The 21,526-nt window shown below is 40.6% G+C and overlaps 1 protein-coding gene across 2 annotated transcripts in view; it reads right to left on the bottom strand.

The window, feature by feature from the left end:
• The window catches only part of SOBP (sine oculis binding protein homolog), a 291,131-nt gene that overhangs the window by 62,940 nt on the left and 206,665 nt on the right, over positions 1 to 21,526 (bottom strand). For both annotated transcript variants that reach the window (XM_073675804.1, XM_073675805.1), the window contains one exon: positions 20,909 to 21,004. In XM_073675804.1, coding sequence (XP_073531905.1) covers positions 20,909 to 21,004 — 96 coding nt within the window. The remainder of the gene's footprint in view (positions 1 to 20,908; positions 21,005 to 21,526) is intronic.

Below are 21,526 nucleotides of genomic sequence, written 5' to 3'. Positions count from 1 at the left end.
GGGGACTCTTTAGGACGGCCCGCGCGGCCCCTTTAAGAGGGAGGGAGCGCGTGTGCTCTAAGCACAGTGCCCGGGAAGCTGCACGCAGTGCGCGCCTCAGCAGCAGGAGAACAGGAAGACACCGGCCCGGGACCACGGCGGTGAGGGGAACGGCGTCTCTGCCCGGCAGGAAGCAGAGACGCAGATGCTACAGATACGCCTTTCTGACATGTCATTCAGATCAATAAGTTGTTAAAGTTTCCGGACTTTTACATCCCATCTAGTTCTGCTGATTTCTTCCAAGTATGAGCAGATACCAGTGAATTCTCCAGACTCAGAAAAAACAAGTGAATGACAGGTGAATCCAATGTGCAGAAAAAGAAAAAAAGATCTGCTGAAAAGGTGAGTCAATATAGAATGCTGTGTGACTAAGATGTAGTAAATCGATCCATCTCACCACAAATAGTTGTGCCAAGGTTTATTTGGCGAAGATAGGAAATATGTAAAAACACTACGCGTTTCAGGGCCGTACGGGTTCCTTCATCAGATGTACGTACGTGTTAACGGAGACACCAAATAAACCTTGTTGCAACCAACACGAGGTTAGTAACCCATCTTCTCCTACATTCATCGGATGTGCCCTATATGCCCGGTTGTATCCTGTGTATAGGATTCAGTGGTCAGCACTGTAGCCTTGCAGCGCAGGGGTCCTGGGTTTAAATCCCACCATTAAATAAACAGTCTCTCAAGCTAGATTTCTAACCAAAGCTCCAATAAAACCATGACAGTATTAATGTTATTAGCATTGATCTTATGATTTCCAGTGTAATAAAAGAAAACAATACTGGAACCTTACCCCTATGAATTGCCAGCATTGCTTTCAAAAAGTTTAAGTACAAGAACCTGTACTACAGGGAATTTCTCACTCTCCTGTCGTGAATCCCCTCCATCCAGCCTGGCAGCTCCCTTACAGCATGTTCATTTTAGAGGTAAAGAGGCCATTCAGTCAGCAATAAACAAGCAGCAAAATAATCAGCCGAACCCTGAAGGTAAGAAAGCACTTTGGTTCCTCCTGACTCGAAATTTTGCCTGACAGGCCATTAGCACAGACTCTCTGAATTGTACCATGAAGAACCCTTGTGGATTTAACTGATCTGTACAAGGAAATATAAGTGATTTTACAGCTTTAGTTATATTTTAGAATCCTTTACTGTAAATGTAACCTATACATGTACTACATTCACTCATTTCTGTAAACCACTAAAGAGATGCGTCCAATGTATCTTGCAAGCATAATTAAAGGGGTTGTCCGGTCCAAATCGATAAGTCTGCAGTCACTCTGTGTGACTGCAGACTTTTAAATCCCTCCAGCGCTCGCACTGTGCACTGCCGAGATTCACCGGTTTCAGGCCCGGGACCAGAGGGTATGTATGAGTAATACATACTCCTGGCCTTGTATTGAGCGAGGCTGCACCTTGTCTAGTGACGCAGCCGGCCAATGGGCATGGCCAACTAGAGGGTACAGCCTCGCTCCATACAAGTGTATGGAAGCGAGGCCACCCCCACTGACCAGGAGAATGTATAACACATACATACCCTCCGGTCCCGGGTCTGAAACACACAGAGTGACTGCAGACTTGTCAGTTTGGACCGGACAAACCCTTTAACCATATTATGGTTGCCAACAGGTTAACTCTGAACCAGTAAAGTTAATTATTTGGATAAAAATAGTCAATTCATTAAAAAAGACAAGGTGTGTTAGCTCCTTACGAAAAAGAGCTAATTATTCTATTGTCTAATAACTATTACGCATTTTGGGTGATTTTCCTTCATCAGATAAATATAGATAGTGTGAACTTCCTATTTTTATCTGATAAAGGGAAATCCCTCAAAATGCTAAATCGTTTTTAGAATATAAAATAATTAATTCTTTTACATCAAGTGCTAATGCACCAGGTACTTTTACATTATTTCACCATTTTTATGCAAATAATATGTACTACTGGTTCTCAATACCTGACGCACATAACAATGTCTGAAGGTGTGCTTAAAGGGGTTATGTGTGACTATTTCATTTTTTTACTATGGGTCTAAGAACTAACAGGTAAGTAACTGCTCTGCCTGCTTCCGATCTCTGCTGGCTCAGAACGGTCACAAACCGCTCCTGCTGGCGGTTTTACGGCTTCCTCTGATGTCACGTCAATACACCAGCTGTTTCTCTCTCACTCTGCTCTGTTGAATGGGGCGTGACGCTAACTGCTGGAAGTCGGCTGTCAATTTTTTTTTCTGCTCCAACAAAACGGTCACGGTGCATGCGCAGTAGCATCTATCGCCATGCGATGGCTGCTACTATGCATGCGCGGGTGCCATGGACATTTTTGATGAAACAAAAAAAATTTTTTCACTACAACAAAATGGACGCGGCACGTGCGCAGTAGCATCTATCAGCAAGCGATAGCTGCTACTGCGCATGCGCGGGAGCGGCATCATTTTGCTTGATTTAAAATTTTTTTTACCTAACCCCACACTACTAGGTGCATTATGTAAAATAGTAGGTAGGTCAATGAACGATCAATGACCTGTCATAAGAGAATATACAGTAGCTGAATATGAAAGCAGAGCACCAGATAGAGCGCCACCCACAGGTCGCCCCGGAGCACGAGCATATCATTATCTCCAAACTGAAAGTAAAGATTACACAAGAACCACAGGACGGATTTCATCAACCAAGGTATCATATTAATCAGTGTAATATCGCCCACCTGAGAGTGTATGTAGTTTACTGATCACAATCCTGCTGAAAGGTGCGCTTTAAGTTGGCCTTACACTTTACACTCTTACTACACTTTGGACAACTATTCCTAAAAAATTCCCCATACACATTCAATTCATGGTTCTGCCGAGTCCTTTTTTTTTGGGGGGGGGAGTAAACTGCTGACAGCCACCTCTAATGGAAGCCAATTTCCCGTGAGAACAAGAAGGATCGGGCATCAGGCACTGAAACCCAACATGCGCCGGCTGGAAGCACATCATTCATCCCGCCCATGGGCGCCCCTGTCATTTGATAGCAGGGCGTCGATGGGTTGTCATGAAAGTAGAGGTTTGCTAAAGATCCCTATGCCTGCCATTACGATCCTCCTGTGAATGCCGGCCCATGGCTGGCATTCATAAGAGGATCATGATTTCTGCCATACAGTATGTAGCAGCGCTGAAGCTGCAGGTGTTAATCTCATAAGGGGACTGTTAAATAAAGTAAAAAGTAAAAAAAAAGTTTTTAAAAATATGAAAATATATATAAAAAAAGCTTAAAACCAACCCTCTTGCCCAATTGAAAATAAAACAATTAAAAAAAAAAAATACACATATTTGATATCGCTGAATTCAGAAATGTCTATCAAAATATAAAATAAATGAATCTTATCGGTAAACGGCATAACAAGAAAAAATATCGGAACGCCAGAAGTAAAAAAAAATTTCCACCACAACATTAAAATAAAATTCAATATGAGGCAATCAAAACATCATATCTACCCCAAAATGGTATCAGTAAAAACGTCAGCTCAGGGCACAAAAAATTAGACCTCATTCAGCCCCATATCCCGAAAAATGAAAATGTCATGGGTCTTAGAAAATGGCGACAAAAGCAAAAAAAAATTTTTCAGAACAATTTCCACATTTTTTGCACCAGTTGAATAAAAAAACTATACATGTTTTGTATCTGCATATTTGTACTAACCTGGAGAATCCTATTGCCAGGTCACTTTTGCCATATAGTGAACATGGTAAGTAAAAAATGCCCAAACTTTTGTGGAATTGCACTTTTTTTGCAATTTCACCACACTTGGAATTTTTTCCCATATTCCAGCACACTATATGGTAACATCAATGGTTCTCATGCAGCGAGTGGTGACGTCAGTGAGGAGGTGTAGCTGACACTACAAAAGTGATATCAACTTCAATACTATTACCCCACTTGCCACCACACCAGGGCAAGTGGGAAGAGCCGAGGCTAAGCACCAGATTTGGCACATCTAATGGATGCGCCATTTCGGGGGTGGCTGAGGGCTGATGTTCTTAGTCTGGGAGAGGGCCAATATCCATGGTCCCTTCTGAAGCTATTAATATCATCCAGCAGCTATCTGCCTAGTATTTGCTGGTTAATAAAAATAGGGGGTCCCCACACTATTTTTTGGGGGGTCACCCCCTTGTTAATAACCAGTAAAGGCTAAGTAGACAGGTGTGAGCTGATATTAATAGCCTGGGAAGCTCTATGTTTATTCCCAGACTATAAACATCAGCCCTCAGCTGTTGGCTTTTCTTCAGCTGGTTAAGAATAATATGGGGGACCCCACGCCATTTTGTTCTTTAATTTATTTCATTAATAGCTAAATACATGTATAGTAAGCTACACACGCACTGCACTGATGCTTAATCTCATTGACATATTTCTTTCGATCTATATATCATCTATCTATTATCTATCTATATCTACATAAAAGATTGTTTTAGTAGTTAGAAAACTAGCTTGAAATGACAACGAATTACTGTATGTAAAAGCTGATGTTAAAAACGCATTGCATACGGATTGCACACGCAGGTCATACGGATGCTAGGTGAGGAAAAAACACACACTTGCTAGCACTGGCCTGATTATGCTAGTGAGTATTAACATGAACATCTAAGGCCCTCATAAACATTAAACTAATGTTGGCCAAACCTGCCAATATTGACTGATTTCGCCGACAGTGTAATGTTCACAGGGGTCCCCGACTCTCCCCCAACAGATTATTCCAGAGGAGATAAGGATCCAGCATGTCTGATGTCAGACTGCCAATCCTTTTGTTCTCTAAGATGCCTGGCAGCAGCTCTTAGGAGTGTTGGCAGAGGGAGTGCCCCAGTGCATGGGATAGTCAGGCGAGGTAGCAGCCAGCCGAATTACCTAAACTATATGGGGGGGGCTTTACTGGCAGACCACTAAATAAAACAACTCTTAACAGCACAATCCTCCCAGTTGGGCAAATTGGTCTTATCTCACCTGAACTGCAATCAGACTGAATTATTAACAGTTAATCTAAGATATCTTCTTTTTTAAGTAACTAGCTTTTTCCACAAGCTAAAAAAAATATTCACAACAAATCCCTTGTTTTAATTAAAAAGCCTGCAAGGGTAATCTTAAAGATGAGATGTACTAATTCACACCGAGAAATCTCATCAATAATACAATCATTTCAGTTATCACTATGAGTCTTGGCAGATATTCAATGTTCCCACTTTACACAGTATGACATCAGTACAGATAAAAAACAACATCTTTATCAAACACCATGAAAAAGAAACATTTGCTAACAGCTAATAGGCAATTTCAGTTTATTCTGTGAAATAGATTGTATAATATACTGGACAACATAAATCAACATCTAGAACTTAGTATCTGCCATATGAAAGTAAATATCCATTTACTCCTAAAAAAAACATAATAGCCTCAAACTGGCGAAGCATCTCTGACCAGAGCAAAATAATCGAATGTGAATACATTAGCTGTTCAAGCGTGCTGTAAATCATGTCTTGGCAAACAGCTTGAAAATATTGCAGATAAACAGCCAATTAGACAATCCATTCAGAGAAGACATTGCAATGGCTGACAGTGTGCCAGACAGATACTACTATAGATTGGCCTCGGGCCAGGCTCTTGTTCTGGCATTATGAACACAAGAGGAAGGTATGCACAACGTCATGAGATATTATCCTTACAGATATATTTATCTTACATTTTTCAGATAAAATTGTTATTCTGTATAAATACAGAAGGTTTGATCCAGCATTTATTTAATGCAGCGCCAGTTTTAAAATAAATGGGACTGTGAAAATAAAAGGACAAATGCAGAATCAGAAGCTCAAATGACATTACTTACTGAAAAAAAACATATTATTACTTAAAGGGGATCTGTCAGTAGAATCAACTCTCCTAAGCCGTCTATATGGGCATATAGGTCATAGGAAGCTGAATAAAATGATATCTTGATATCTGCGATCCGACATCTTATTGCCAAAAAATCCATGTTTTTCTTAATAGATCTTTACAGCTCATTTTCCTATGGGCAGGCCAAAAATCCCCAGACACTTTGCCTCCAGAGCAAATTTTAAATGAAAGGGAGTGTTAACAATGTGAGACATACATGTAGATCAGAAGAGCAGACTGTCAGTCATTACATGTCTCACACTGGTAATGCCCACTTTCATTTAAAATAATCTCTGGAGGCAGATTTTCAGGGAGAACTATGTCTGGCCCATAGATCTTAAAAGCTCATTTACATATTAAGAAAAATGTGGATTTCTCTAGAATAAAACATTGAATCTCTGATATCAATGTATCATTTTATTCAGCTTCCTATGACATGCCCATATAGACGACTTAGGAGGGTTAATCCTACTGACAGATTCCCTTTAATTTAACAGACAAGCAGAGCTGAAATATCATTATATTGCTTCACAGTCCATGGGGGCTCGCTACATACATCCTAATGGTAGTCTATAGTCCTAAAAATATATTTTACATATATGTGTTTAGTACATCTGCCAATCAAGAGTAGTAGAACACAGTGAGATTCCAAGGACCCCATAGCAGCCATATGTTTTTTTGACATCTCATACTCTTATTATTGTGCTTAATATATTCTGCCTGTGATATATGATGCAGAAGAGCTACTTAAAGTTATAAACGTTAAATGCTTTGTACACTTTTGCTGTGAATTTGTTGTTTTTTTTCTCCAAAACATATAGAATAATAAAAAAACGGAGCTAATCCCACAGGCATTCTAAATTAAACATTTCTATTGTTTTGTGAATACAGCTCCTATGCGGTCCTGTGTGTGTCCATGTCTGCAGCCAAATATCCTGCATGTATTCTGATCATGCAGTTATGTGGGGGAAATAATTATTTGATCTCTTGCTGTTTTTGTAATTTTGCCCACTGAGAAAGACATGAACAGTTTATAATTTTAAGGATAGGTTAATTTTAACATTGAGAGAATATCCAAAAAAAATCACATTGTATAAATTAGATAATTTTTTTTTTTTTTTTTGCATTTTGCAGTGAGAAATAAGTATTTGATCCCTCTGGCAAACAACACTTAATACTTGGTGGCAAAACCCTTGTTAGCAAGCACAGCAGTCAGATGTTTTTTGTAGTTGATGATGAGGTTGGCGCACATGTCGGGAAGAATTTTGGTCCACTCCTCTTTGCAGATCATCTCTAAATCATTAAAATTTTGAGCTTCAACTCCCTCCATAAGTTTTCTAAGGGATTAAGGTCTGGAGACTTGCTAGGACACTCCATGACCTTACTGTACTTCTTTTTGAGCCACTCCTTTGTTGCCTTGGCTGTATGTTTTGGGTCATTGTCTTGCTGGAAGACCCAGCCACGACCCATCTTCAATGTTCTTAAAGAGGGAAGGAGGTTGTTGGCCAAAATCTCACAATACATGACCCCATCCATCTTCCCTTCAGTATGGTGCAGTCGTCATGTCCCCTTTGCAGAAAAGCACCCCCAAAGTATAATGCTTCCCCCACCATGCTTCACCGTTGGGACGATGTTCTTAGGGTTGTAGTCATCCTTCTTCTTCCTCCAAACACGGCGAATTGAGTTAATGCCAAAGAGCTCAATTTTTGTCTCATCTGACCACAGCACTTTCTCCCACTAACTCACAGAATCATCCAGGTGTTCACTGGCAAACTTCAGATGGGCCTGCACATGTGACTTCTTGAGCAGGGGGACCTTGCGGGCACTCCAGGATTTTAAACCTTTAAGGCATAATGTGTTACCAATGTTTTTCTTGGTGACTGTAGTCCCAGCTGCCTTGAGATCATTAACAAGTTCCCCCCATGTAGTTTTAGGCTGATCTCTCACCTTCCTAATGATCAAGGATACCCCACGAGGTGAGATTTTGCATGGTGCCACAGATCGATGTCGATTGACAGTCATTTTGTATTTCTTCCATTTTCTTACTATTGCACCTACAGTTGTCTCCTTCTCACCCAGCGTCATACTTATGGTTTTGTACCCCATTCCAGCTTTGTGCAGGTCTATGATCTTGTCCCTGACATCCTTAGAAAGCTCTTTGATCATGCCAATGTTGTAGAGGTTAGAGTCTGACTGATTAATTGAGTCTGTGGACAGGAGTCTTTTATACAGGTGACTATGCAAGAAAGCTGTCTTTATTGCAGGTAACGAGTTGATTAGGAGCGTCTAACTGGTCTGTAGGAGCCAGAACAAAAAAAAAATCTAATTTATACAATGTGATTTTCTTTTGGATATTCTATCTCTCAATGTTAAAATTAATCTACCCTTAAAATTATAGACTGTTCATGTCTATGTCAGTGGGCAAACTTACAAAACCAGCAAGGGATCAAATACTTATTTCCCCCACTGTATCTATAAATTAGCACCTTTGCTAAAACACAATTTTTGTTCTGGTCATCTCAGGATTGACTCAAAAAATATTTGATAGCCTATTCCATTCAAAGAATAATCAGTACAACACCATCTGAACATATTGGAGAATTTAGGTTAACTTTAGGAGTGTGCTTAAAATAGTTCTTAATTTTATTTTTCTGTTAAATAAACCCTAACCCCCTATTCATCTGTCCACATGGGGGTTCAGCTTGTTTCTTTTTATTATATATTGCATTTAGGCATAAAATTAAATAATATGCTGGTAGAATAATCCAAGCCTTTATTGTTCTGTACCTCCATATGCTTCAACAAAAACTATGAGAAATATAATTGGGGCATGCACTATTTCATTTTGTAATATAGAATACCCCCAGGGGAGGATGCAGTATTTGGGGACTGTCTGTGGCTCTATGATACAGACCTGTAAAAGTTCAATGTGCCGGAAGGTCAGTTCATATAGCATTGCCATGTGCATGGGGCCTTAAGGCAAATAACAGTTTTGTTTTTTTCATAGGCTAAATGTTGTTATATTTTGCTTTAGTATATAACACAAATTGAAAAATAGATGTAAACTATTGTTGTCTATTTGTCAACAATTGTTTAATCCATGCGCGTCACTTTCACAGTAAAACATGCTACAAAAAAAGAAGATGCCAAAGGGGCCGGCATTGAAATAAACACTAGTTTGATGTACTGTAGTCCAACTGTATGGTGTAGACCATCCACTAGTGTCTCGAAAGAGAACCTGTCAGTGTGAAAATGCAGTCCAATCTGCGGGCAGCATGTTATGGAGCAGGGGACCTGAGCAGACTGCTATGACTGATAGATAGCTCTGTGAGAAAAATTCTATATACTGTGAGTTTTATTCACTTAAACTCACTGTGGGATTTTCAATCAAATTGGCGGTCTTATTGACTGACAACATTCCTTGTATAAGTGTGTATACAAAGGTAGCTGTCAATCACTGATTAGGACCGCCCCCCTGATGGAAAAGCCCAGAAAAAGAAGTTGTTATAATAAATAAAACTCAGCTTTTACTGAATATATTACCACAAAACAGTATATTAATCTACTGAGCTTCTCCTGATCTAAAATATGGTGCCTGCAGATTGAATTACATTTTCTATGTGACAATTTCACTTTAAGAGGGTTGTCCGGCCTTAGGCTACAAGTCTGCAGTCACTCTATGTGACTGCAGACTTGTGAATCCTCACATCGCTCACACACTGTGAGGATCCTCCAGTGCCAGAAGCGGGCGATCATGTGACCGTAAGTATATGATTTGCATACTTTCGGCCACATTCCGACTAGACTTGCATTGACAGAGGCGCGCCCATCTAGTCAGCACGTGACCGCATGTATGCAAATCACATACTTGAGGTCAGATACCTGCTGCTCCTGGTGCCTGAGAATACTCACAGTGTGCATTGCGTGCAATGTGAGGATTTACAAGTCTTCATCACATAGAGCGACTGCAGACTTGTAGCCTAACGCCAGACAACCTCTTTAAAATGCACCTGTCAGCAGGATTGTGCTTAGTAAACCACATACACTGTCAGGAGGGTGACATTACACTGAGTAAAATGATACCTTTGTTGATGAAATCCGTGCTGTGGTTCTTTTATAATCTTTATTTTCATTTCTGACATAATGAGATACTCGTGCTCCGGGGCGGCTTTTGGGGAGGGGATTTATCTGGTGCTTTGCTTATGTATTCATATGTCTGCCTTTTGACAGGTCACAGTGCCTTCAGTGCCTACTATTTTAAATACTGCCTGGGTAATTTGTGTGCCAAACCTGAAATTTACATGCCCCAAAATGGCCCTCGCCGCCCGCGCATGCGCAATAGCATCTCTCGGTTGCCGAGAGATGCTACTGCGCAAGCGCGGCCGGCGGTGCCATTTTGCTGCAGGTAAATTTATTTTTCCTCCAGAAAAATGGCCCCTGCACAGTAGCATCTATCGCTTGCCGATAGATGTTACTGTGCTAGCGCCGCCATTTTTCTGGAGGAAAAAGTAATTTGCCTGCAGCAATATGGCCCCCTCCTCTCGCGCTTGCGCAGTAGCATTTCTCAGTTGCCGAGAGATGCTACTGCTCGTGCTCGGCACACGGCACCATATTGCTGCAGCCAAATTCTTTTTCCTCCAGGAAAAATGGTGCCCGCGCGTGCGCAATAGCGTCTATCACTTTCCGATAGATGCTACTGCGCAAGCACTGCTAGCAGCACCATTTTGCTAAAGGAAAAATAAATTAGCCTGCAGCAATATGGCACCGCATGCCGCATTTGCGCAGTAACATGCGTAGGCGGCGGGGGCCATTTTTGTGTATGTAAATTTCAGGTTTGGCATACAAATTACACAGGCAGTATTTAAAATAAAAGGCAGGTCACTGAAGGCACAGTGACCTGTCAGAAGACAGACATATGAATATGTAATCAGAGCACCAGAAATGAAAATAAAGATTATAAAAGAACCACAGGACGGATTTCATCAACCAAGGTATCATTTTACTCAGTGTAACGGTGCCCACCTAACAGTGTATGTGGTTTATTAAGCACAATCCTGCTGACAGGTGCACTTTAAGGATTGTTATATTAAGTAGTCTTATGTGCAGAAACTGGGTAAAACACTTTGAATAGTCATCCAATGCATAGTTGCTCAAAAATGTTGCTACTTTCTACTTTTGGTGTTTTTATGCCAGTTTCAAGCAGCTCCACCAAAAGCTGAGAGCAGCTTGGGTGGAATGGAGCATGGCTGTATCCACCAGTTCATTTCAGCAAAAAAAAGTGCCAGTGTTCCTTGATTGACTGGAGTACCATTTCTGGTTGAGGCACACAGAGGTACATTCCAGTCATAAGATGTGCCAAATTCATTAAGTGGTGTGCACTTCCTAGTGAATTTGGCTCCTCTTATTCCTGCATGCTCCTCATTAAGACTGGTGTATGAAATGCCAGTCTTAATGAACCTACATTTTTATTTAAATTTATTTGAAGCTCATACGCATGGTTATGCTCATAACCAGGGAATCCAGACTTCATTAATGTTAATCTACATCGAGTATTGATTTGCTAGTTAGGGAATATGCAATAGTTGTCATAATAATTTCTATTAGCAAACATAATACATGTTGTCAAAACTTGTACTCATAGGAGGATACTGTATATGTCTCTAAAAGGTCCCGTAAAGTAAAATCAGATGAACATTCCAATGTCTGTGAGTCTGACTGACCATCAACTGTGTATGGGGGCATCCCAACTCTTGCCCAACATCATCTGAGAAGTATTAAGTATTTAAAATGTAAACATCCGATCCTTGATGTCCTTAATGGAGATAATTTTTCAATGGCTGACTCCACCCTCCAGATCCAGAGCACATGAGCACTTGGCCACAAGCATCTTACATGTGTATGTAGGTGTTGAGACAGACATCTGCTGGCCAAAAGAGACATCAGACAACCATCTGATGTCTATTGTCAGCTTTGGACTGAACATTTAAAGAGGTCACCAGTCAGATGAACTGACTAAAGAACAAAGTAACCAAATGATAGTAGCAATGTACGGAATTTTAAACGGGTTTTCCCATTAACAAAGTTAATTTTAAAGTTGATTTCAATCAATAGTTCTTGGAATAATAAAAATTTACACAATTGGTAATGCTGTTGTCTTCAGTCAAAAACGACCGATTTTGAACTTTAATATTTTTTAAAATATGCAAGATGCGGTTGTGAAACTTGTGGTTGATTGACTATTCCTCATTTAAGGGGTTCTTACTATGCGTATTGTTATATATATATTTTTATGTTTACTTTTTGCTCCACAATTTTTTAAACACTTGTACTCTTCGGTCAAAAATGACCGATAGCCTTTTATAGTGATCTCCAGCCATTTTATGAGTAAAATAAAGGAGCTATAATCTCATTTTGGACTATATATTACATCTACTACTATTTATCAATTTATTTAGGTCCTTTTGGTCCATGCAGATTTACACATACATATATTTTCTCATTACAATACTGCTGATGGATTACCTTCCAGTATAGTTAGGTGCCAAATATTTTTACCCTGCTGTTCCTGTAAAATAGTTCAATTCAGTTCTCAACATTTCATATTGTAAATGAACATATTCTCTTTTTTTACTTGTGTTCTCTGATCTAATTTCTGTGAAATGCTGACATTAAAGAGTACTAATAAACTCTGTCTGAAAAGTGTGTTTGCTTTACTCTGAGCTCTTATCTTAAAGGGTGGGGGTGGGGTTTATTTTATCCAATCAGTAGACAATTGCCATAGTAGTCTATCCAGTTTCATTTTCAGTCCAGCTGGAGAGAAAGCAGAAAGGACATATACAGACAACAGAGTTCTAAAGGATCATCTTTACAGGTATGTAGCAGATAAACTATTTTTTATTGTCAAAGTATTCAATTCTTTTGATTAGATGGTATAGTGTAAAGCAGCAATTGATAGAATGAGTGCATGCTTATATGGATGGTCTTGTTTGCGATGCTCCAGCATCACAATCACAGGGGATTTCTCAATGTGTGATGGGGCCCTAATTGTGTTTATTGTTGTAAAACTGGTAATAGTTTGTTCTCTCATTGTATTATTATTTTTATGTATATTTTATGTTTTCATTCCAGAGTGTTGCCTCTTTGCCTAATGAGAAAACGTATAATGACTGAAAAAGGTTTGGAGGACTTTGTAAACGCCTCTAATTCTGATGATGATGATGATGCCCTGCCTGAGAATGTGTCAGAAGAGGAGGACCACATAAGTGATGGGGAATCCAATGCAGAGCAATCTGATTCTGAAGTGGAATCTGATGAGGAAACCCAGACAACTAGTGGGATCCAAGAAATCCTTTCAAAGAACAAAGATGTCATTTGGAACCTGCAGGCTTTTACTCAGTCTGGTAGAATGTCTTCTAAAGATGTCATAAAAGGTACACCTGGTCCTACCAGGTATGCTATATCAAGAATTGATGACATACAATCTGCATTCAAATTGTTTATAAATATTACCATACAAAACATCATAATCCAAATGTCCAACATTGAGGGACAACAAGTTTATGGCGAGAAATGGAATACTTTAGATTTGACAGCTCTAAATGCTTTCATAGGATTACTACTGTTAGCAGGAGTCTACAGGTCATACGGTGAGTCAACCAGTAGTTTATGGGATTCAGAAACTGGTAACCACATATTTAGGGCCACAATGTCTGTGAAAAGATTTCATCAAATTTCAAGAGTCCTTCGTTTTGATAATAAAAGCAATCAAATTGAAAGAAGAGCCACAGGCAAACTTGCCCCTATTAGAGATTTGTGGAACAAATGGGTAGAAAATCTACCAATATTTTATAATCCTGGTGACAATATGACTGTAGATGAGCAATTAGTCTCGTTCAGAGGTAGGTGTCCGTTCAGGCAGTATATTCCAAGTAAGCCTGCAAAGTACGGCATCAAAATATGGACTCTGTGCGACAGCAAAAGTGCGTACGCTCTAAATGCACAGGTATACATAGGAAAACAAGCTGGAGAAAGAGCCGAAAAAAATCAAGGCATGCGAGTAGTCTTGGATTTGACCCAGGGACTCAAAGGGCAAAATGTCACCTGCGACAATTTTTTTACATAATATCAATTAGGGCAGATGTTGATGAAAAGAAAAATGACCATGTTGGGTACTATTAGAAAAAATAAGCCAGAACTGCCGCAAGGTATTCTCAGCAAGAGAGACATTTATAGTTCTATGTTTTATTTTACTAAGGATACCACAGTAGTTTCTTACGTCCCAAAAAAACACAAGCAGGTAATTCTGATGAGCACAATGCATAATGATAGTGAAATCAGTAATAGAGATGACAGAAAACCGGACAACATTTTAGAATATAATGCTACAAAAGGGGCTGTTGATACTCTAGATTAACTGATAGGCACTTACACCTGTAAGCGCAAAACAAATCGGTGGCCAATGGTGATTTTTTACAATATGCTTGATGTGTCAGCATACAATGCATTTGTGCTACGGAAGGAAATAGACCCAAATTGGAACAAAAATAAACTATATAAGAGAAGACTTTTTATAGAGGAGTTGGGAAAATCACTGGTTAGCCCATATATTGAAGAACGAAAGGTAACACCCAGAGCTGATGGAGCGGCAGCCATTGTCCACAGGATCCAACAGCAAGATAAAGAAAGTGAACCAACAGCTTACACCAGCACTGCTACAATACCCACGGACGCCACCAGCAACGCAACCAGCCTAAAATGGAAACGATGCGACTTCTGTCCAACATCAAGCAATCACAAATCAAATGTGATATGTTACAGATGTGGAAAATATTTATGCAAAAGACATGTCAATTATACCTGTGACAATTGCAAACAGTAAATTTTGCACCGTGCGACTTATTTATCATTTTACATAAAAAAAACTGAACTGTTAATTTTTTTTTTTTTTTTGAAAATAATATAATTACATTTAGTTTATTGTTATTAGTTATAGTTTACAGTTGGATGAATAATTATTTTTTTATGTGCAAATATGCAATATGCATAAATATTCCAATAAAGCCATGTTAAATGTTTTGACACAACAAAAAAATAAAAAGTAAGTTTTTCTTTCCATTTTCATTTGTTTATAAACAACCAGGTTCACATACAATATAATACTGCAAAAATTATTCAATTAAAACACTTAAATTAGCTAAAAATCAAGACTTTATTAGGTCCGGTCAAAAATGACTGGAAGATAACAAGTGTATAGTGGTAACAAGGAGAATAGCAGGGTTAAAAAAATGTTCCTGTGCTGAGATAATCTTATAAATGTGTCGCTGCTATGTCCTGTGTAATGGCTGTGTCTGACCATACAGGGACATGGTCTGATCATACCACATCTTCTGGACAGGGGAGGAGAAAAAGAGTATACAGACATTACAGCAGGGGATCACATATGATTCTTTTTGTAAAATAAAGTATTTCCCTGCCTGTTCATAAAAAATGTTTTATCTCAAAGAAAGAATCAGCTGTGATCCCATACTGTCCTGTCTGTATACTCTTTTGCTTCCTCCCCTGCCCAGGAGCTGTGATATGATCAGATCATGTCCCTGTACGGTCAGACACAGCCATTACACAGTACACAGCAGGGGCACATTTATAAGATTATCTCAGCACAGGAACATTTTATTTAAATACATTCAATTGTGGAAGTTATTATTATTCCAAGATCTATTGATTAAAATGAACTTTGTTCATGGGAAAACCCTTTTAAATATGGTAGTCCATTTAGGGCTCTTTGCACTGCCATCACTGTTTTAAGTGCAAGGCATTAAAGTCATATTTGATACTTTAAGATGTCACCTAAAGCTATTGTTACCTCCAGGTGTAAGGCTGGCAGCTTGTCATGTACTTGTTGACAGAAAAAAGGAAATTATTTTTTTGTTCTTGTATCAATTAGTTTTACTCAGGCTTCAAAAAGTGTGATCACATTTCTGTGATCACATATACAATTCATCAGTCTGCAGAAACATTTACAGCTAGTTCCTTTCAAAGTATACATAATGTGAGATAAGCGCTAAAGGGAATTTTTTAAATTGAACATGCAGTCCGATCTACAGGCAGCATGATACAGAGCAGGAGGAGCTGATCAGACCGATAAATAGATGTGACATCAAGAGGGGAATTGACTCAGCACTATCATGTAATTAAAATGGGAAACTCCTGTGTGAACTCGTGTGTGAACTCGGTCTGACATCCAAAGCCCAAAGTATATGGAAGGGCTCAGCTAACCAGTCCCACATGGGGAAAAGGCAGTATGATGTATCCAGTGAAAAAGAAAGTTAGCGCACTCACCAATGTCCATAAAAAGTTTTACTTTATTCCAAACCTTCCTTAAAACCATCTCTATGGTAGAGGGAGCAGGGAGTGGGGGAGGTGCGGCAGAGCAGACGACCATTTTAAGATGGAGTGCGCTCCAGACCTGTTGAAGTGCACTCCAGCGCAAAATGGCCATCGTCGGCTCTGCTGCACCTGGGAGACATTGGTGAGTGCGCTAACGTTCTTTTTCACTGGATACATCATACTGATAAATAGATTTGTGGGAAAGGATTCCATATAACTTGTATATTTTAAATGTATATGCTTATCCTGGGCCTAGCAGTAAAGGGGTGGCCTTAATCAGTGATTGACAGCTATCTCTGATTTGGACCTCCCCCTTGACTGCTCAGTGCAGAATCAGCTGCAATTTCAATAAACAAAATAAGACTTATTATTGCCATGAACCTCAATATCAATTTGCTCAGCTTCTACTACTCAGTCAGCCTATGCAACATGACAAATTCCATAATAAAGTCTATGACTAATATTACACTGTGTGAACAATTTTTAGGCAAGTGAGTATTTTGACCACATCATCATTTGTATGCAGATTTTCCAACTGCGGCGCCCCATGAATGCTTATTGAATCAGGTGATGTGTATTTGTGTAATGAGGGAGGATGTGGCAGCAGGATATCAACACCCTTTATCAATGTGTACAGAATTATTAGGCAGCTGGCTAAATGGGCCAAAAATATATTTACGGTAAATGACTCCGAAAAGTAAAAACTTGTCAAGTCTTACAGAGGGATGCCGCACTCTTGAAATTGCTTAGATATTGGGGCATGATTACAGAACCATCCAAAGTTCTGATGCAAACAGTCAACAGGGTCGCAAAAAATGTGTTGAGAAAAACGTGAAGCGACCACGAACCCATTATTCTCCAGTGACATCATATTCTAGAAGTACAAGCTGTTCAGTGCCCAGAAGTACAAGGTATTCAGTGCCCAGAAGCAGTGGCGCACCGCCAATGGCGGCACACCACGCGACTGCTATAGGGCCCGTGAGCCGGGGAGGCCCCATAGCAGTCCAGGGGTGGACATACCGCCGCCGGTGCAGCTGCGCCGGGTCCCCACCATGCAGCTGCACCAAGGGGCCCGCAAGGTGCAGCTGCTCCCTGCACGTGTCGGTCAGGGAGCAATCCCTGCAGCTCCGCTGCTGTCAGGAGGAGAATAGCAGCGGAGCTGGAGGGTTCGTCCTCTGCTTCCTCCCTGACTCAGGCGTGCGCAGCTTGATGACGTCATCATGCAGCGCGCGCCTGGGTCAGGAAGAAAGCTGCCGGCAACCAGGAGGATGCTGCTGCAGGGGAGAGAGTGGAGGTAAGTTGCTTTTTGTTTTTTTTACTGAAATGCTGGGGAGGGGAGGTGGGGGGAGAGCAATGGTGGGATGGTGGGGCTGGGGAGAGGAATGATGGGGCTGGGAAGAGCAATAATGGGGCTGATGGGACTGGGGAGAGCTATGATGGGGCTGGGGAGAGAAATATTGGGGCTGGGGAGAGAGCTGATGGGGCTGGGGAGAGGAATAATGGGGTTGATGGGGCTGGGGAGAGCAATAATGGGGCTGATGGGGCTGGGGAGAGGAATGATGGGGCTTGGGATAGGAATAATGGGACTAATGGGGCTGGGAAGAGCAATAATGGGGCTGGGGAGAGGAATGATGGGACTGGGGAGAGGAATAATTAGTTTGATGGGGCTGGGGAGAGGAATAATGGGATGGTGGGGCTAGGGAGAGCAATGATGGGGCTTGCGAGAGAAATGATGGGGCTAGGGAGAGCAATGATGGGGATGGTGGGGCTGGGGAGAGCAATCATGGGATGGTGGGGCTGGGGTGAGCAATAATGGGGCTGATGGGGCTGGGGAGAGGAATAATGGAGTTGATTGGGCTGGGGAGAGGAATGATGGATGATGGGGCTGGGGAGAGCAATAATGGGGCTGATGGGGCTGGGGAGAGGAATGATGGGGCTGGGAAGAGCAATAATGGGGCTGATGGGGCTGGGAAGAGGAATGATGGGGCTGGGAAGAGCAGTAATGGGGCTGATAGGGCTGGGGAGGGCAATGATGGGGATGGTGGGGAAGGGGAGAGCAATGACGTGTTGCTGGGAGAGAGCAATGATGGGGGTGCTGGGACAGAGCAATGGTGGGGGGCTGGGAGAGAGCAATGATGTGGGACTGGGAGATATCAATGATGGAGGTCCTGGGACAGAGTAATGATGGGGGTGCTGAGAGGAAATGATGGGGGTGCTGGGAGAGCGCAATGATGGGGGTGATCGGAGAGAGCAATTATGGGGGTTTCACTTTGCTTGTACTGTGAAGCCTTGTATGTTTTCCATGTGCACATAGCCTTACAGTTAATTGGGGAGAGTCACAGAGACTGAATAATTTATATTATTGGCCGGTGCAGATTATAGTTAATGGGGGGCACAGTGCTGCTTATCACTTAATATTTTGATTACTAAGTGGCTAATAGTATATTAATGGGGGGGGGTTACATATCTGTATTCGAGGAGGCAGAGCAGGGGGGACACATGTATACATACAATATGTGACCTTGTTATTTTCTAGGCTGGAGATCATCGTGACAAGACGAGTCGTGGCTGGGAGATGTCGACATGAAGGTCTGACCAGATGGAGAAGAAGCAGCAGAAACCGGCTCTGATCAGATGAGACGTCAGCGGTAAGTGCCTGGATGTAAATATTATTCTGTATCTGCACTGTGTGACTTGGAGTGATAATGTTATCTGTAAAATCCCTTAGGCCACATTCTCACATTTGTGTGAAATGCCTGTGTGCTGCCAGATCTTTTTATCGGATGGTCCACGGACTCGTACAGTTTTATAGATCCATTCACACATCCATGAAAATCACGGATCTGAGAATGAGATCTAAGAGGGTCAGAGACTGTCCTGTTCTGATCCGATTTTGAGGATTAGAATAGGACATGCTCAATGCGTCAGTAAAACAGGGCAGCACACGGACACTGCACACAGATGCAGGAATGTAGCCTTATTATGTATAGCACAGTCCCTTAGTATATAGTGTACTCATTATGTATAGTGCCATCCTTAGTTATATAGTTTCCTCTTTTATTATGTATAACACCCTCCCTTATTATGTACCATGCTCTCTAGCGGCTCACAGTTGGGGGATCATACTGTGTTGGGGTCAGCATACTTTACCCTTTACAGTAGGGTCATTATACTGTACATGTGGAGGAATTCACCATGGGGGGTTTCATACTGTGTTTGGGGGGCCCTTTTATTGGCATCACACTTTATGGGGCAATGAAAGAGATCTAAGACGTCAGCAGGAGGAAAATTACTATGTAAAGGACGGGAAGTTGTGAGATCTGATCTTTGGTGACAATTATTTTTTTTTTTGGGGGGGGCCGGGGCCCAATTAAAGCTTCTGCTATGGGCGCCCCATGATTCTTATGTACGCCCCTGCCCAGAAGTACAAGCTGTTCAGTGCCCAGAAGTACAAGGTGTTCAGTGCTTAGAGACATGGCCAAGGTAAGGGACGGTGAAAGCCGACCACCACTGAACAAGACAAAGAAGTTGAAATGTCAAGACTGGGGCAAGAATTATCTGAAGACAGATTTTTCAAAGGTTTTATGGGCTGATTAGATGAGAGTGACTTTTGATGGACCAGATGGATGGGCCATGGCTGGATCAGTAAAGGGCACAGACCACCTCTTTGCCTCAGACACCAGCAAGGTGAAGGTGGGCTGGTGTCTGAGGCAAAGTGGAGGTCTATGCCCATTACTGATCCAGCTAGGGTCAACTAACCTAAACCCTATTGAGAATTTGTGGGCCCTTCTTAAACAGGAGATTTACAGTGATAGAAAATAGTACACCTTTTTGAACAGTGTCTGGGGGACTGTGGTTGGTGACAACCAAAAAGTTTTTCGCCAACAGATTAAGAAACTGGCAGACACTGTTGATGGACGGCTTATGTCTTAGGGAAAAGAGCGTGGCTATGTTGGTCAATTATATATTTTTTTAAATATCTGAAATGTATTTTGTAGATTTTAAGTTGTTTGGTTATTATTCTTACTTTAACAGATAAGAAAAACAATTGGGATGGACACATTTACTTTTTTTTATTTATTTACATGATAATTCTGCACACTAACAGTTGTCCAATAATTCTGCATACAAAGACATTCTCCTAAGTAAGACAAAATCTCACTTTTATTTTCTTATATATTCAGGTTTATCAACCTTTTCAATTGACTGACAGCACTGTAGCTGTTCAATAATAAAATTAATCATCAGAATTACAAATTGCCTAATAATTGGGCACACAGTGTATTTAGTGACATATGCTGAGGATATCTATAAGAGTATATCTCTTTCTCTAAATATACTCATATATTTCATTGCTTTTAAAATATACAGATGTAGCAGGCATTTATTTGCCATTTACTTTATTGATTCAAGATAATGTACTACTTTTTCACATACTTTCTACTAAACTTCTCTAAAATACATGATATCACAGGCAGCCTGCTCTTTTATATACTGGTAACTTGTAAATACTGAAGCATTTACACTTTGCTAAAGTAACATTCAAGACTTGTTTAAAAATTATTATTATAACATTTTTCTTACAAGTAGTTCGCAGTTATTCTTGAAGGCAAATCTCGGAGTTTCCTTAGCATAGTGTTGCTGGGGAAAATTTTCACCATGTCCATCTTCATCTCTAGCCTGAAGGAAAATATAATGGCCTATTTAGGGACTTGAAATAAAAATACCTACATTCATAACAAACAAATGGCAAACAGAAAAAGAAAACAATGCAAAATAATAAATCTGAATTGACAAATAAATATAAAACACGTGAATCATGCAAAAGTTGGGATAGTACTTACATACTATTAGAATAATTAAAGCAGCACAATCATGGTAGTATGGAAAATATCATACAGTATATTTAAGTAAAGATTTAAAGAAGTTGACCCAAAAACATCATTTGTCACCAATTCATAGGATAGTTTATTAATGTATGATCACTGTGAGTCCGGAGATTTAGACCTTCACCGATCCTGAGATTGGCTATAGTCTAAAGTCCTGCATGAATGGAGCTGTAGAGTTCATGTGTGAAAATAACTACTATAGTCAGTGAATTACACACTACAACTTCAATGACACAAGGAACTTTGAGACTCACATACCCTAGCTAAGAGGAGGAACGGAATTGGGACTCCGAATGAGCGGACCCGTGGAAGT

Source organism: Phyllobates terribilis, unplaced genomic scaffold, assembly GCF_046119375.1.
Source record: "Phyllobates terribilis strain yellow unplaced genomic scaffold, ASM4611937v1 Scaffold_3__8_contigs__length_932513732, whole genome shotgun sequence".
Classification (NCBI taxonomy): Eukaryota; Metazoa; Chordata; class Amphibia; order Anura; family Dendrobatidae; genus Phyllobates; species Phyllobates terribilis.
Note: the sequence above shows the minus strand (reverse complement) of the source record. Positions and strands in the feature narration are given on the sequence as shown.